Source organism: Mauremys mutica, chromosome 2 (assembly GCF_020497125.1).
Source record: "Mauremys mutica isolate MM-2020 ecotype Southern chromosome 2, ASM2049712v1, whole genome shotgun sequence".
In the NCBI taxonomy this organism is placed as follows: domain Eukaryota; kingdom Metazoa; phylum Chordata; order Testudines; family Geoemydidae; genus Mauremys; species Mauremys mutica.
Window position 1 is genome coordinate 216,253,511 of NC_059073.1, and position 17,047 is coordinate 216,270,557.

General features: G+C 37.8%; 1 protein-coding gene across 4 annotated transcripts in view; it reads right to left on the bottom strand.

The window, feature by feature from the left end:
• The window catches only part of ATP2C1 (ATPase secretory pathway Ca2+ transporting 1), a 113,451-nt gene that overhangs the window by 31,836 nt on the left and 64,568 nt on the right, over positions 1-17,047 (bottom strand). For all 4 annotated transcript variants that reach the window (XM_045005160.1, XM_045005161.1, XM_045005162.1 and 1 more), the window contains 7 exons: positions 16,252-16,360; positions 9,193-9,348; positions 6,919-6,987; positions 4,167-4,242; positions 3,497-3,563; positions 1,796-1,920; positions 290-387 (listed from right to left, as the gene is read on the bottom strand). In XM_045005160.1, coding sequence (XP_044861095.1) covers positions 290-387; positions 1,796-1,920; positions 3,497-3,563; positions 4,167-4,242; positions 6,919-6,987; positions 9,193-9,348; positions 16,252-16,360 — 700 coding nt within the window. The remainder of the gene's footprint in view (positions 1-289; positions 388-1,795; positions 1,921-3,496; positions 3,564-4,166; positions 4,243-6,918; positions 6,988-9,192; positions 9,349-16,251; positions 16,361-17,047) is intronic.

A 17,047-nucleotide genomic window follows, 5' to 3' on the forward strand; every position in this document is an offset into this window, starting at 1 on the left:
GCCATATCTCCCTACCTATTTTTATGGAGAACTCCCTATAGACAGACCAACTGGGACGTGGCCCAGAAATCTCAAAATACTGAATAGGCATGGGGACAGAACTAGCTTTCCCTCTAGAGGTGGTCCCCTCCAGAACAGTACTGAGGCACAGCACAATGGCATGGAGAAAGTTACACTACCTCAGACAGCTCTGAATTTGCTGTAATTAACACATTTCAGTCTGGCACCTTTCATCTGTACTAAAAGTCACTAGAGAGAAAAAGTTTAAAAATATATTCCTACCACATACCTCAGCATACTGTCCATCTGAAGTAAAAATATGAGTAACAGTCATTTCATTCTTGGTCAGAGTTCCAGTTTTATCTGAACAAATCACATTACAGCAACCTGGAAAAAACAATTAAACATACGACAGGAAGTCTTCTTTGAAAGATGAGTAGCTTATGAGCAAACAAACCTCAGTGAAGACAAATTTATTTCCAAGTGCTTTGGAATTTGAGATAAGATGTTCATTTACAGAACTTCATTAGAGGGAGAGTGTTAATATATCTAGACAGTTACAATTTTCACTTATGTTTTAATTTGTCACCATCTCCTTCAGAACTCTCGTATGCCAAAAAACCAACACTAATTACCTAGGTTACAATTCCATTTTTTGGATTTAAAAAAACCCAAAAAACCTGCATTGGATTTTATAAAGCACAGAGGCAAAAAATTTCTAGTTACTTATAAACTGACAAAGGATTCACCACAAAATTGTCAATAGGTAGTTCAACAAAACTATGCAAAGAGTTATGAATGCAGCTAAGAACTATAATTTTCCAAAATGTTTGTCTTCCTGTTTACTGAACTACAAACAAACTATATTAAAGGAAGTGTCAGAAATTGTTGGGAACAGTAAAAAAGTTTAACGCTCTTATTTCCATAGCAACCACAAGTTCTTCCTTACATTCAACAATATTTATTATTACTCTAGCAAAGATAATGCCTCTAACTTGAGCATTTAAAATGTAAGTCAAAGTTGCATTAGAGTCTTTTTTATTTAAAACTACTTTAAATCTGAATGTTTCATTGGATGGCAGAGATTTTTGGAATGTGAGATTTATTAACCATACAATGCAAGAACAACAACAGCATCTAGAGATAGAGTTCCCAAAATGTCAAAGGCATTGAGATGCACTAAGATAACCTTGCAGCATTGAAGCACTCTGCACATCCATTAGTATCAACGCACTGAGGCACCAGATAGAATGTAGATGCGAGTCCTTGTTTAATATCTAAAATACAGCTTCATCTAGGACATTAAAAACATACATACTTGAAAAGTGGTATGTAGACTTCCTGATGACATACCATGCAATTTTAGTACTGAAACTTAGAAATGTTGTTCACAAATCTCAATGGTACTATTCCTAAATGCATGGCAGCCTGCCAATTTTAAAAGCATCAGTATTTTATTTAATTAAGCACAGAAAAGAGAATAAATGTTTTAATTGGTGAACCGTTTTCCTCCATACTGTTTCACCTGTGAAACTACAGCCCTGATAATGACAGACCAATGAATTTTGTATGCTAGGCTCAAGAACCTGGAAAAAAATGCATCACAGGTCCTGCAGTAAATTCAATAGTATAATAATTTTTGTAAAAAAATACTTCAATTTAGTGTATTTAAAGTATTACCATGTTCTTGGTAAAATTGTTGCTAACACAGTAGTTAACCAAAAAAAAGTTTAAAAAGTCTGTTCAACTCCAACATTAATATCACAATATTCTTTATTTTTTGGTTTAGTCATACCTAAAGTTTCAACAATAGGTAGCTTTTTTACAATAGCCCTTTTCTTGACCATTCTCATCACACCAAGAGCCAATGTCACTGTTACCACAATAGGTAGTCCTTCAGGGATTGCAGCTACAGCCAAACTGCAATAAAAATGTAAACAAAACACACTGGCTTAGAAGTCAATGTACTGACTAAAAAAAAAAAAGCATAAATCAATCAAGTTAGAGAGTGTTTTATGGGTACATCAACAAAAAACAAAACACAAAACCACACACACAGGAAACAGCTGCCACTTTGCTCTAATCACATGACATTTAGCCTGGAAAAATGTTGGCACCCTGTGTAGATGAACGAATATGCCATGATTTTAGAGTTTACTGTTCAGATGCATGAATTCAGATGTGCTATGATGCGTAAGCAAAATGGTGTGAAAATAAAGATGGAAGATCAATTTTGAAGTGTCCTCCCCATCTAAGACCCTCAAACCTTAACTAATAAAATCTGAATTGTGCATAAATCACATCAAATTAGCAGGTAAGAAGGGTAATTCAGCACATCATAAACTTTATATATATCCATCCATCCCTCTAGAAAAATGTGAAACCTCCTCTCTAATGCAGGCTGCACCAATGATCCAACACTGTCACCTCCAGTTTGGGGTACAACAATGCACTATATTTAAGATTATCTTACATGGATGTTTAAAAAATTCAGCTGGTGCAGAGGGTACTTAGCACTTCCTAGTTGCTCGAAGATTTGCTGGTTTGACACATAAAAGCTTTATATGGTCTGGGTCCTTTTGCCAAAAAGATCACCTTTTTTCCTCTGTACTACCAAAGGTGGTATGCTGAGGCAGATTTCCTAGGTCTGGTCCACACTAAGAAGCGGGGTCGAACTAGGGTACGCAAATTCAGCTACGTGAATAGCGTAGCTGAATTCGAAGTACCCTAGTTCGAACTACTCACCCGTCCAGACGCCGCGGAATCGAAGTCCGCGGCTTCAAGGTCGACTCCGCCACCGCCTTTTGCAGTGGTGGAGTACCGGAGTTCGAACTATCGCTTCCGGAGTTCGAACTATCGCGTCCAGATTAGACGCGATAGTTCGAACTCCGAGAAGTCGAACTCACCGCGTCGACCCGGCTCGTAAGTGTAGACTAGCCCCTAGAGTAGATTGTTGGGACACCTAACATAAGGGTAATTCTTCGCAGAAGGACTCTTTCTGGGGAACTTACTCCCTCTCCCGCTCTGAGGGAGGGAGACAGTCTTAGGACACTAAGCAAGACATTTATTTACTCAAGCATTCGCCGGAGTCTATCAAGTTAGTGAATTTTATTCTTTTGGGTTTAAATTTGAGTTCTAGTGGTTATATTATACGGAATCTAAACTTCTGGTTATTAAAGTATGTATAGAGATGTTAGTTGTGTTTTAATTTGCAACTACATCTAGAGATTAGGTCATAGATTTATGGATTTAAATAAGTCAAGCACAGTATACATACCATTTTAGCATAAAAATGGAAGTGACTGACCATTCTCGTGTCATAGCAGAATCTGTTTTCAGTTTGTGGCATTCAGTGTTACATTTATTTGAAATGTAAGTGGCTTAAAAGCACAGCATGTATGATACAGACATACCATAATACATATGCAACTGATTTTCAAGTGTTTGCTTTAGTGTTCAAATAAGAATATTTTTCACTTTGATATGAAATTCTCACCTCACACCAATAGTAAACATATCAAGGATATGCTTTCCTTGCAACCAGCCAACCAGCATAATAATACCTACAAACAGAACAAAGCAGGGGTGTATTTAAATATAAAACAATATAGGGGCTTCAGGATGATCAAACATTAAGCACATGTAAATTTGTCATTTGCGCTATATATTGCAGCTCTAGAACCCAAACTTAGTGCATTGTACAGCTTAGTTTCCTTAGCCAGCGTGATGCGGGTCTGTTAGCATGGCGATACCCTTCAGCATCGAAAGTGAAATAAAATTTGTCAGCTAAACCACTGAACAGCATTAGCACTGATACTCAGAACTAAAAAAGGAGGCACAAATGGCTATCTAAAAGGAGAGGAGGATTTAGAGTAGAAAAATATCAGAAAAATAAGACAATGGGGGAAGAGATCTGTAGCAGCCAGAAGGACATAGGCAACAAAGATCTACAAGTATGAAAGCAACATTGGCTTCAATCAATTGCTATTCCATACCAATTAGCACAAGCCAATAAAAGGACAAGCAAGCAGAAAAGTCAAGTGTTTTTAAATCCCAAAATTTTCCAAGACCAACATTTTTTCATTTACAGCCTATGTAAGTGTCTAGCAGGAATGAATTATGAATGTTCCTAAAAAGCGCAAATGCAGATACAGATATGTTCTTACCTATTATACCAAAGGAATATAAGGAAAGCTGTTTTCCTAAAAGGTCCATGCTCTTCTGCAGAGGTGTCTTTGGAGCCTTGATGAAATGTGAGAGTTCAGGGTGACAATTTGTATTGTAGCATTGCTTACATTTTTGTTAAACAATAATTATGACATTAAGTTTCTAAAATGTAACAGTGTAATGGGTACTCTGTTAAAGTTAATTCTACATTTTGGTGGTGTCATCAACCACATTTAGGTTGTAGAAATATCCATGCACTATGCATTATCTAGTGCTCTGTTCCACTCTTGTGAGAAGTAGAAATCAAGCCTCAATGAATAATTCATTAGAGTGAAGAAGATAATTCTTTAGCAGCTTCCTACCGCTTTGGATGTACCAAGTTTATCTTGAGTATTTACAAGTAGGCAAAGTGGATTTGAAGCCCTGTAGTTCTTGAAAACAGATAGACAACCCCCTAGCTCCAGGTAACTGAGGGACAAGTGAGACTTTTTCCAAGGTCTAAACAAGTATCAGTCATGAAAGGCCACCATACATCTCAGGGGATTTGCTGGTCATCTGGAGGAGATTCAGAACTGGTCATTCCATAGAAAGATACATAACACCTAATGCCAAAAAACAGACAACTGGGAGCTCAGGGACGCAATCATGTCTAGCCCAGGAAGTAGGATACGTGTTCCGACTTCCTAATATTCAAGGTATAATTAAGAACATTGCAGTGTCAACTGACATTTAGGAAATGTTCTGTTATCAGGAAGAGAAGAGAGAAACCTCAGGTCTCTGCTGAGAGCAAACAGGGAATTGCCTTAACTATCACATTATTTTGGTGCAGCACCAAATAAGGCTCCCTATTGTAGACCCTCCCAATTCTCCCATATCTGACTGAATATAAAGCAATGAAGAGACTGCATGAGGACAAATACTTCTGAGGATTTAAAAAAAAAAAAAAAAGGCCCATAAATGCATTACAGACTAACTTAAGAACCTTTGTATCTCATTCTCAAGTACCATTTGCTCAGTAGTCATAATAAATTATCTCAAAATAGTTCATTTTTTAACAGACTTCACCATTTCATTAATTGAGAACCATTACAACTGATGTCTTAACTAAACTGTCATAAAAGACAGACAATACAGCATGGAACATCTTCTGAAGTTAACTTTGTAGAGTTTCCATACAAACTAAACATGAAAAAGCACTAGGGTCACTTCAATTACATGAGTGAAACCCAATAGTTTTAATTGCTTAAAATAATGGACAACAACAATATTGTACAACAGTTTAGAAAAGGAAGTGATGAATATCATAGCCAATTAAAACTGCAGAGAGAATTTAGGTAAGCAAAGTACAGAAAGTGACCAAGGTAAAATCCAACTCTTTCAAAAAGCATCATTATTTTAATTTATTAGACATTTATTCACTATGGAATTTATTTCTCCTTGATATGGAGCTAGTTTGTTAAAGATGTAGTTTATGATTTATGACTTGTTTGATATCAATTTCTTCTGTTTCACAAAACTCTTTTCCAGCGCATATGCTTACTACTCATTAAAATGTTATACAAGTGCATTGAGCCAAGGTTTTTCCTCCTCCACCTACAGAGCTTAGACTTTAATAATTAGTTACATTTATTTTGGTTGGAGGCAGGGGGTTAACATTTGTAGTTGATTGTTTTGCATTCCAATTAATATGGAAACATGCTAATTAATTGCAACACTACATTGAAATATATTTAATTGTGTGATTTTAATTAAGTGGTAGGGTGTGTTCAGAGCCCGTGTATGGAGGCTTATTTTTCTAAATTGAAAGAAAAGAAGAGATGGTGCAAAAACACCATTTATGAAATCCTCCTTTTTAAGTTTTGCGAATACAGCAAGGTGTGTGTGTGTGTGTGTGTGTGTGTGTGTGTGTGTGTGTGTCTCAATACAAGGCATTTCCTCCTCCTCAACCCTACACCAAGTGGCAAGCAGACCACAAGGACAATAATGCATTAATCTGGAGAAACCTTGTAGCACTGTGGTGTTTCTGGTAGGTTGCCCAGATTTAAAGAAGACACACACTAATGTTTCTCTTTTGAAGCCCCTTGTTTTGACAAGCAGACTTTTGAAAGTAATTTTTCTCGGAAGAAAAACTGTTTTAAAAGGAATTTAAAGATACATAAATTTTGTAGCAGTCAGTCTTGACAATTACTCTTTAGCTAAAAAAGATTAAATAAATTCTGATCACCGTATCTGACATGATTTTTGGTCATTTCTCTGGAAAACCTTTGTTCAGCAAGTTATGAAACCATTACATGTGTTCTAAACAACAAAGTTAGTGTTCAGTCAGTCAAGTTAAGTTAGTTAGGTTTTAGACACACCAATAAAACTCCTATATGATGAGCATCAGGACAATTTAATGTAAATGGAAACAATTCCCAGCGAATGAATTTCCAAATATTTTCCTAAGAACTGTTCTAGCATAGAAATGAATCTTTAACAAGTTCAGAATCTTATTTGAATTATCTTCACATTTTTACATCAATTTTGATTAGCTTGCTGATCTGAATTCAAATCACTGCTTTCATGCTCTGAGTTCAGACTTGTTGTGTAGGAGAGAAGAAAATAAAAGATAGTGACACCAATAATTAAAAAAGGTTAGTTTCCAAATTTCTATGCTAAAACTAATGCAATGTAAGCTCCACTAACAAAACTTTTGGCGGAAAGAAGTATTTACATTTACAAAAAGTGCATTGTGCTTGAAGTAATACTTACTTCTTCTGCTTGCATCATTTTAAAAACCTCCCCAAACTCTGAGTTTTCTCCAGTTCCAATCACTATCCCCTACAAAATAAAATTCATTCCAACTTGAGACTTTATATCAAAACTGTTAATGGTTCTTGACAATTTGTTTACAATCTATGGATCAAATAGTGACTAGTTGGCTGTACTGAATTTTTTTTTTTTTTTAAGCTTTATCAATGCTCTGGACAAGTCAGATAAGCAATTTTGCAAAGCTTTTGTACACTCTGCTGAAGTATTCAGTAACTTCTCAGGCAATATCTATACAATGCCACCCATCTGCCTCAACCAATAGAAAAGTTGATAGGACCAGCAGTGATTGGGCCAGCCCCAGTAGAAAGAAGGATAGCATTCGCTAGGGATGCAGGGGTGGCCCCTTCTCCTCTAGAGGCTCTACCCCAGTGGTCCCCAAACTTTTTACCTCACGCCCCTTTACACCTGTCTGCACTTCCCCCTCAGCTGTAGCAGGGGCCAGGAGCAGAGCAAGGCTGGGTGGCGCTCCCTCCTCACTCCCCAATGGGGGCTAGTCTGGACCCTGCCATGCCTCCTTGAACATTCCTCTGCACCCCCCGGGGGAGGGGGGGCACGGTTCACAATTTGGGGACTACTGCTCTATCCATTCATTGGCCAGCAGAGGAGAAAGTCAGTTGTTCCCTCACCCTCTCCTTTCATTAATTTAAACTCTAGTCTGGGCCACGTGGAGCTTCTTTGTTCTATTCCAGCTGTGTTCAGGGTAAGTGAGCTGCCTCAAGCAGCTGCAGACTGGCCCAAGCAGATATTGGAATTACTGACATACGGCCGTAACCTAGAGCAGCATCACTGAATTTCGGGTATTCAAAAACAGACCAAAACAAGAAAGGGGTCTTGGTGGTGTTATGGGAATGTGTCAATGAATACCAGTGTCCCGAAGAGCAATTAGAACTTCCCTAGCAATATATAAGCAGGAGCCAGCCCTGCTACTTGTACAAGGGTGATTGATATCTTGTCAGGAAGCTGTTTGCTGGAGTTACGTAAAAAGTGTTTGCCTACTTTTATCTCCACCTGGCTAACTTTGGTACACATTCTTTCAGGAGCGCAGCAGCAACATCACAGGTTTTTGCCTCAAAAGGTTCAGGCTATCATGCACTGGAAATTGAATTGTTAAAGGTTTATGTCCACCCCAGGGGAGGGGTTATTAGGACGGGCAGTAAGTGTAACTAACCTGCTCTGTTTCCGATTCCAGGGCACATCCAAAACATAGTTGATGTTTGGATTTGCCAGCTCTCTATAGTGCAGTGGACCCACAAGAAGGTGGCCTGGTGATTTGCAGCTGAGTTGCAAGACTAAATCTGTACACATTCAGTGGTTCAGCAGGACAGGCACACTGTGGGAACAGCTCATGCCTTTTCTGCATTCACTAATGAACAACGAGCACCCACCTAAAGTCCTGGTTATTAACCTTGGAGAAAAATGATCTTGGGGCCTGCACTACAGTCAACTGGAGGGGTTGAATTCAAAGGGATGTTGGGTTGATCAAGCAATTGTGGCCAGACATAAAAAAAAAAAAAAAGAGTGGTCTGGTCAGAAAGTGAGTTTGACAGAGAACTGATGAACTGACTCCTGTGGATAAGGCCCAGAAGAATGTGAACCAAGAGGTTGCCAAGATATTCATGGAGACTGGTGGTTCAGAGGTTCAGCATAGGGACACCTGTTACAATTGGCCTGAGTTTTTCAGGGATGATGCTGGGGGAAAGACATCTGGCTCTGGAATGTGGGGGAATGGATCAGTAGGAGTTTTGATGCCAGGCAGTTTGGGTGGGGTATGGCCAAGCTAGTTGCTGGCACCCCCAGTGGTTGGTTTCCAGTGCAGTTGAAAGGAATGGTTCCCAGAAGTAAAAGACCTGGGATTTTGCAGATGAGCCTTGTGCTCATGAGATGGGGAGACTTGTGGTGTTCACAGGCCAATCCCCTCCTCCCCACAAACACACTCTTCTCTTTTAGTACTTTCGGCCCCCTCACGGGTCCTTGGAACCAAGTAATTGAAGTAAGCTACAAAAAAAAAAGTTCTGCTATAGTACATCAGGTAGTTAAACATTTCTATATTAATAGCAAAAGGTCATGCATTTTAAATATTGGTCTAAGAGAAACGTAAATATTGTACAGCTATTAAGCTACATTGTCAATAGATGGATGAACTTTAAAGTAGATCTGACAGCTTAGAAATAATTAAGACATGCAGTACATTCTTCTCTATCAATATATTATTACCTTTGCTTTTCCACATCTAACCAGTGTTCCCATGAAAGCAATATTGCTTCTGGAGGTGAGGTCTCCATTGGAAGCAGCTGGCTGAGGAGCAGTCGATTTAGAGCAAGGAGCAGTCTCGCCTGTCAGACTAGATTCATCAATAGAAAGATCCACAGCCTTTGGGAACAAAAAACATACTAAGTAAAAAGCTTCATGTCCATCTGTACTGTATTGAGTTTTTCAAAGTACTCAGAATGCTGAGACAGTTGTTAAAAAGTCCCCCTCAGATCCCCTTCTTAGAAACAAAATGTATTGCATGTGTGTTAGGAAATTACACACGTTAACTAAGCATGCTCTTATAATCAATGAAGTGAGTTGAAAAACTAATTAACTAAATGAACAAGCTGTTGTACAGGCTATATCCTCCAGTTCAATAAATGCAAAAGTCTTTGGGATCTTAGGTATTAAACCAAAGGAAAGCTTGAGAAGAGGAGAAACACAAGAAACAGATACCCTAATGGCTTGGAAAAAACTGTAGAGGCACAGTACTGACTATAAGTGAGGATGCAATTCACTTGCCTTTATTAAAACCACCACCAACTGGATCCCCAAACCCTAATTTCTCTATAGATCCACCCGAAGAAGGGCTGCTATTGTGATCCATTCAACCACCAACCAAAGGGTTAATCAGGACTGCAAGTACATATGCACCGCTGCATCCTTTCACTCTCACCTATGACAATTCTTAGCTTCATTCTTCGGCAACTCCTAACAAGGATCCTGTTCCCTAAAGCGCTTGTTCACACTTAAATTCTTGGGGGGAAAAAAAGCCACCATTCCCCGCCAAAAGTCAAGGTGGCGTTGTTGTTCAGGAGATACATTGTCATCTATGCAATCATGTTTCTTTAATCTAGATTCCCTTAATCAGCAGAACCGCCCAGGAATGAGTCTGGCAGAAAGAGGAAGAATTAGTATTAAGAAAAATAAGACAGGTTAAGACACGGGGTAAAAAAATAAAGGTAGTGCAAAACAAAAAAATAGAAGTCTTAATATAAATATATATCACCTAGAACAGTCTTGGGGTCAAATCTCACTCCCATTAAAGTCTTTCCCATTGTCTTTAAAGGGAGTTATTTTGGCCCCTTGAATGAGCCAGAAGTCAATCACAAGGGACTACTCTAGTCTTCTCCTGAATGTAATCACTCTGTAAAGGGCTGTAGATTAAATAGGGAACACCATCTATTTGTAATCTAATCAATCTACATTTTTAGCCAGCTACCTGGGGGGGGGGAGGAGGGAGAAGGTTAAGGACAGATGGGAAGATCCATCACTAAAGTACCTAATCTCTTCGAAAGGATGTCATTCAAAAAGTAAACATGGACCAACTGCATTGCACTCAAAACAATTAATGCTGTGGTAGATCACAGCAGTTCAGGTATTTGCAGATTTTTTTTTTAAAAAGCAACATTTTTAATGTACTGGGTATTCTTTATCAGTGCTGGACAGCAAGATGAATATAGATCACTAGATAAAAATAATGTAGTTAACATTAAAAAGGTACTATCCTTTTTTAAAGTGCTTTGTGATCAGCCATATCCCTTCTATTTCCTGCTATTCTCTCAAATAGTTACCAGGGCAGTGCCCATTTTTAAAATGCTGGTGCTGAATCAAAGGAAAAGCGACACTTGTCAAAAACTGCAATTAATCTTTCAATCATAATCAATAAAATCTATGTAGAATTGAACAGCTACAGAAAGTGCTACTTTATGTGAACAGTACAGTGCCACAAATCTATCTCTGGAATTAAAAAACAAACTGTGTTGGTCTCCTTGTTCAGCTTTAAAAAATGAGACTTTGAACCATTTCAATAATCACTCCCAAGAGATATTTTGTCTGAAGCCTAAACTGTAATATGCAGTATTTTATTTGTCAGGGTTACATTCTGATTTTGGAGAGGATTAACAGAATACATGGATAGCTCATTAGTATATAGATTAGAAAGGGTGAAGGAAGTTTTAAATTTCACTTTTAGAAAAATGAGATTTTCAACAAATGCTGGGGGAGTTAGTTCAGTAAAGATTTTTCCTTTTTTCTTATACCTCAAAAGCTTTAGAGGACAAACACTGCTTAATTCTAAATTTCTGCAGCTTACTAAAACAGTCATCAAATAGAAGATTAGACTGAATATTTAGAAGTTTGTTTCAGAATATTTAAACAAAACAAAGTTTTTCAACTGTCCTATTCCTACTCCCCTCTGACTAGTAAGGTTATATGCCTTAACACTTCTAAAACCTACTCAATTCAATCACCTAAAAAATAGGCAGTTAACTAAAGCTATATTCCTTATTCAGGCTAAACTTATTGAGTTTTGTCAGGGCAAACAATTTCAGTTGAATATCTATAAATAAAAACAATAGAACAATTATCTATATGCATGTATGTACATATATGATCAAGCAAGAAACTAGGTATTTTGTTCTAGGACCCTTCTAATATATTATAAACACTGGTGTGTCACTTCCCTACAAATAAGTTGCAAAGCAACATTCATCTAATGTGGATTCTCACTGTGGGCTTTTCATTTAATTTGGTCTTAAAATCCCAGGGCATCAAAGAAACCTCTTCAAGCATTCACACCTTCGCAGAGGTTTCTCAAATAATGCTAAGATATTATAAAATTGACTACATGTTTACATTGCATCTTTAAATCCCACACATTTTTATACTGGCCTACTTTGTTGTGCAGATGAACACTGATGTGTTGTCAGAGTGAGTTTTCCCAGGGTTTTAACAGTAAAATAACCAGTTACTATGTTTCTTAAAGAACACACACACACACACCCCCAAGAACAGAAGTGAAAGCATAGGCCCATATAGACCTAGGAGACTAGCTAGAAGTCTCTTCTATAAAGAGGATCTGCCAATAGTCAAGTAATAAATTAGATTAGATTAAACTTCATTCTCTGCTCATCACAAACCAACCTAAAAAAGCACAAGATAAGAAAAAGGTCTACTAAGATACAAACAATGCAATGCTTTTTATAAATGAAACAAGTCAAATCTTGTAGACAAAGGGCTAAGAATAAACTCTTATACATATGAATACTTTAGTGGAAGTCTTAAGCATCTAATAAAATAAGCCTCATTCTCAATGATATCTAAGGGAGGTCACTAAGGTCAAGCAGATTTGATCTTATCCCAAAAAGCCCTTACCTCAACATGTTTGTGTACAACCTGCAACTTCTGTTGCAAGATCATGGTAGGAATATTGGAACTCTCAAGAATATGCTTTTAAACTACTTACACTCCAAGTATTTGCAAAGTTATATTTTACATTGTCATGCAACACAAATAAATGCAGTCTTGTTTCTCCAGAAATAGCCTATGAAGCTTAACAGTAAATTACTTCCATTGGTTCAAGGCAGCTAGGAAAAAAAATGACTGTCTTGATAGAGAATAAAGAATCTAACACTGAGTTTCAGACACAGAAGCTAGACAAAACAAATGACTTAAAACCAACGCAGTAAAGTGCACACTGCTGTAGTTATGTTTCCATTTTCTACGTAATGGAATATAGCAGATCAGAAGCAGTCTACAATCCCGCTAAAGAAAAATGAATATTCACAAATACTAACAACATTTTATACATAAGTGCATGCAAAAAAAGCAACAAACAGCAAACCACCTATGACAATGTCTGCAGGCTGTTAAAGTTATCCATTTCATTTTTAAGGAAATTGAAGAGAATCGGTTAAGTGTTTCTTCCTATTCAGCAGAAATTCAGATAGCTTGGATTTACACACTCATTATAAAGCTGATACCAATTAAGGAGATAACTCCTAAATTGGAATCCAGCCAGACACTATTTGGGATTCAACTACCCAGATCATGTAATTTACCTACCTGCCAATTATATTTGGAAGCTGTCAAACCAACATGCACTTTTTTTTTTAAACAAAAACAGTGCATCTCTCACTTTATCCTAAGCATTATGAATAGTATACTTACAAACCTAAGTGTTTTTGGAGGACCTAGTTGGTGGGTGATCTGTACAAAGGGCAATAAATCTAATCTTTTCTACATGGTCTGCCTCCAATCATGATTCCTTTGGATATTTCAGCCCAATTTTAGACCCTAGGACATCTGACAGACCATTAGCACACAAGATCATGTGTCTAGAAAACAGAGGGATTCTGCACCTTGTTGCCTCCACCTTGCAACCCCAGCAGTGAAAATGGGCTGTAAGTCTCCCACAGCTCCTTGTAAACGAATACCTTTGGCACAGGCACTGCACTGAGTTTCCATAGGAGATTCTAAACACCACAAAAGCCTCAGAGTAGGGATACAGAGTTGAGGTGGAAAGATCCAAACCTGCACTGCACACAGCTACAGCCATTCTAGCTTGTGCTGCAGGCCACAGGTAGCACTGAGGAAGCTGCCATTACTTAGGGCAGCCCATATGGATGCCTAAATTCTCCATTTTGGTCCCTTCAGTGACCCAGAATCCCAAGAGCACAGATAACCCAAAATCACTTTTGCTCTCCCCCACTAGGTACAGCACTTCTAGACAGCACAGAATCTGGCCCACAGTCTTTAATTACATCTTCACATTTTCTGCAGGATCTCTGCCTCAGTCACAATGTAACTATTTCATTCACTGTTCAACCTGCATGAAAAATGAGGCAGGGGGGTCTCGTTAGGGGGAAAAAAAAAATCTGTGGTAACATAACTGAAGCTCACACTGGGACAGATACAGAAAAGGGGGCAGACTTAAGTTCACATGGTTAACCTTATCTTTGACATTCACTCGTTTTGAGTCTTCACTTTGAAATCTTTATGCTCTTTGAAAGATTGTTTGGAATTCCCTAGCCTCCCCTCACCCCCATACAGTTTTCTTATGCACACATGCTCTAGGCACACATGCTCTAGGCCACTTCACTAGTTTCCCAATGAAACTAGTGAAGTCATAATAAAAATCAGTGCACATGGCAAATTCTTATTTTAATATCCTTTACTGTAGCCCAGTCAGGACAGATTTTCACAAAACCATTGAAGCGTCTTACCTAGGGGTTCTTGTCAAATTTCAAATTTTCCACTTCAAATTGCATAAGTACTAGAACAGTTCAAAAAAACTTGCAAAAAAACAAAAGGCTTAACTTATCGTGCACAAAATTGCCAAAATTTTGCTTTCAAAAGGAAAATCAAGAGCAAAATCTCAGCCCAAAATTAGAAGTTTGACAAAGTTAGAAGCATTTGAAGAGACCCTTTAAAATGGAAATGCTTAAAGCAACTCTAACAGGTATCACTGAATCTAATGTAAAAATTCTCAACTTTATACAAATTCAGAAGTTTGAATCTAGTTTACCTCTGACTTCTCTTGGTGCTTCTCCATACACAGAGACCAAAAGATAAGAAGTGTAGACTTGAGCCTACAAGGCTCCCCTTTTCCCATCCAACCCCTTACCACTGCTGGAACAGGAAATACCTATAGTAGCTTACAGCCATCATGCCTTTGTACCAATGCTAAAACTGAGCATAACTACTGTACTCTGCCACATCAGGAACATAAAAGATACAGTTCAGAACTAGAATCCAAGTCAAGTGTACCGTCAGGATATAAACTAACCTGGTCAGCCATCCCACAGAAAACCTAAATTGGCCTTCAAGTTTTTAAGAAGGGACATTTAGAACCCATCATCATCATCAAGTGTGAATCAGGAGAGGACATACATACACAACCCCACAACCATGTTGGAGAGAGAGGTTATGGTGTTACAATGGTAGATGGAGGAGAATGGCTGTCATTTGAAAACCATTACAAAATAAGAGCATCAGTAATTATGAAGCTCAAAGTGGTAAGCACTGATCTGGCCTATTGCTACATATGGCTGCTATGTATGGTTCAAGACAGAGGACAGAAAAGGTGCTGTGACAAGTAGCGTTACCACAACATGCTGTAAATTTTATGAGTAAGACAACAAAAGCAATGCAAGTGTATAACAAAAACAAAAAACAATGTTATGTCACTTCTGTGGAAAGTGATGCTGCACAACAGAGCATTAGGGCAGAGACTACGGAATGCAAAAGAAGCCATGGCTTAATAGTATCAGAGGGAGCTAATGACAGATAAGACAGGAGCAATGAAAAAGTGCATTGTAGATTAATAACTATATTTGATACTAGTTTTTAAAAAAAAGTCTCAAAAGGGAACTGCATAGAAAAACCTGCATTAACAAGCAGCAAGTGCTTCCAAGACTTTTCCAATCAATTCAACAAGAGTCCTGAACTATTAATGTGAGAGCCCTGAAAATGCCTATCACCACAGGTGAGACCAATATTAAGAACATAACTTTCAGCTTCAAGGGAAGTAAGGATCACAGAAAGCAAAAGAAATATATCCCACTTTTCGTTGTGTTTGGAGGATTTCATATATATGATCAGTGTTATTGCCAACATCTAGACACTGCTACTCATACTCATGTTAGAAGTCAGATGTTCAATAAACTAGACAATTTTATATATTACATTTCTGATGCAAAGGATATAAAATAGAATGTCACAACTACATAAGCATCTAGAATGTCTTAAATACTCAATTATGAACAAATTGGAATGTTTAAGTTATATCCAATAAGATTAATAGGAGGAAAGATTCAACAAAAAATCAAAATCAGCTGCAAACAACTGCCAGATGATTGATGATTCAGACTGGCAAAACAAAATGATCATTTCACAGCTTGCTGTATTTCATGTATTTAGGGAAGGTACTTAACTGACTAATAAATTAAAAGTCAGTAAATTGGAGTAAAAATTGAAAGGGTCTTTGGAATCAGGTCCTCCCAATTCCCCCACAAATGTTACAGGAAAATTAATAGCCACCTATATGTATGTGTATCACACACTGCCCAAAAATCTAAATCTTGGAAGCAAAACACTAGCATTCTCTATTAAGAAAGTATTATAGACACTAGACTGTAATAATCTTTGTTCCTGTATGTAAGTTTTCATTTACCTTTTCTGTCTCTCCCACCTCCTCCCCCTTCCAAACCAATTTTAAAAGACAATTTTCTAAACACATACCTCAAACAAGCGTAGATCAGCAGGGACTTTGTCTCCCACTGACAGGCAGACTGTATCACCTGGAACTAAGTCTCTGGCAAGTGTGTGTTCCACCCTACCTTCACGTACACTGTGGAGAACACATATATAGTCAATCAAAAGTAGAAGTGCATCATCAATTTAAGAATTACTTCCCTGCATTTTGTTTGGGGCAGAAATCCCTATTACATAGTACTACAGGCAGGATAAAAACGAACTGACTCTAAGTGGATTAGCTCTACATTGCAACCAAAGACTTTAGTTTCAAACAATGACATTGAGAACAAGATTGTCCTTATATTACTGTGGTGTGAAACAACCTGATTTGCACCATTCTAAGTGTCTTGATACATGGTGATATTTCATGCTTAAGTTAAAAAGCTTTAAAAATTAACTATTTCTAAGGTCAGATCCATTGAATTATAGAAGTGTAAGGCTGAAAGGGACATCGAGGGGACATCAAGTCCAGCCCCCTGATCCAACTTCCACCATTCCTGACAGGAGTTTGTCCAAAGTGTTCTTAAAAGCTTCCAATAATGGAGAATTCCACAACCTTCCTTGGGAGCCTATTCCAATGCTTAACTATCCTTACAGTTGGAAAGCTTTTCCTTTAACATGCTCTAACAGTGTAACAATTTTACATGCTATTGTGGAATCATAGGGTTATGTAAATTACAGAAAGCTTTTCCCCAAAGTGCCTTTATATTCACAGCAGATTAAGTTTAATGCGTAACCAGCTTTGTCACTTAGTTTAAGTCTGAAACAGTAGAAGGCGCCA